This window comes from Frankliniella occidentalis, unplaced genomic scaffold (assembly GCF_000697945.3).
Source record: "Frankliniella occidentalis isolate FOCC.00 unplaced genomic scaffold, Focc_3.1 Scaffold497, whole genome shotgun sequence".
NCBI classification, from domain to species: Eukaryota; Metazoa; Arthropoda; class Insecta; order Thysanoptera; family Thripidae; genus Frankliniella; species Frankliniella occidentalis.
Genome location: NW_026267615.1, coordinates 20,123 through 21,603, shown reverse-complemented (window position 1 = coordinate 21,603; position 1,481 = coordinate 20,123). Strand labels below are relative to the sequence as shown.

At 48.5% G+C, this 1,481-nt stretch overlaps 1 protein-coding gene across 1 annotated transcript; it reads left to right on the top strand.

Annotated features, from left to right (window-relative positions):
* Positions 1-50: 50 nt before the first annotated feature.
* LOC113216838 (death-associated inhibitor of apoptosis 2-like) lies at positions 51-981 on the top strand. The gene has a single exon (XM_026436666.2). It carries the CDS (start codon positions 53-55, stop codon positions 899-901), a length of 849 nt encoding a protein of 282 aa, XP_026292451.2. The 5' UTR covers positions 51-52; the 3' UTR covers positions 902-981.
* The last annotated feature ends 500 nt before the right edge of the window (positions 982-1,481 follow it).

Below are 1,481 nucleotides of genomic sequence, written 5' to 3'. Positions count from 1 at the left end.
GGTGGCCCGACACCAAGACACGGGGGCGTGGGCGGGGGCAGAGGGGCTGGAAATGCAACACTCCATGGACCCCCTCTTGGATTCACCACCGACCTCACCTCTCCCCACCTTCCCCCGTACACCGGAACATGCGGCCTCTCCACCTGGCACACCTTCATTGGCAACACCTCCACCTCCGTCGGCAACACCTCCACCACCTCCACCGAGACGCCGTCGTGACCGTGATAGAGACATAGTTACAATGCCACACTGGGATGCACTTCCATCATCCAGGGAGTACCCCGCCTTTGCCAGGAGGCTGGGGCTCCTCAGATTTAACAATCTCGATTTTCCTGCGGCGAGATACCGTTTTACCGAGCAGAGGTTAAGGACATTTACTATGGGGAGGTGGCCCACAGACCACCCCCTAACCCACAACCAATTGGCCATGGCAGGGTTTTTCTATTATGGATTGGATGACGTTACAATATGTCACTACTGCGGGTTAGGGTTAAACTTGTGGGAAAAAGGCGATGACCCTGACACTGAGCATGCACGCTATTCACCGCTTTGTGATTATATAAGGTTAAGAAAGGGGGATGATTTCATTCATCATGTATATAAAAATTCTGTGGTACATGCGGACCCAGAAATTAAAATCCCCTCTCGTTTTAATATTAACATTCACAAAGTGTCAGGGTCATCACCACCTGCTTTGCCACCTCCCCCTGTGGCGCAAAATCCGAAGTCTGATGAAACTGATTCTCATCGAGGCAAATGCCTCATTTGCCTCGATGAGAAGGCGGATGTAGTTGTTTTACCTTGTGCACATTTACACACCTGTGCAGTCTGTATAGTTAGTCAAGACAAATGCCCTATGTGTAGGTGCGATATAGAGTACACTCTGAAAGTTTATTGTTAGTTTTAAGAAGATTATTTTATTTTTTGTATATATCTCTTATTTTCTGTGATACATGTCACTGTATTTTATTAATAAATAATGTACATATGTTTTACTTAAACACAGTCTTTACTTATATGATCGTCCACCCCCACTCCTGATACGACTCAGATAAAACACATTGAATATTGAGAGCGATCACGACAGAAAGAGATTTATGTGAGACAAACGGGCGTGTCGGGGGCGCCGCCGAGGTAGGCCACCCATCCTACACCACGCGGCGTCGCGTTCTGGAGATGGACATCTGATCCACACGGCGTCAGCCTACATTACAGAGATATACACGAGTTCACTGAGAGGTGATAGGGAGAGCTGATTAATAATCCGAATGTAACCCGTGTTTGATACCTGACTGACACTTTACACATCACTTCACGCCCCGTATAGGTAGGCAACACGTGATGCGGTTCGACTCCTGAGCGTGGCATCAAAATTATTCGAGAATGACCTCTCGCCCACGAACTCGTTTACCGTGTAGCGCCGAATAGCCGTGGTCGTTAAGAGCACCGTTCAGGTCCGTGGCTTCCCGGGTTCGATTCCC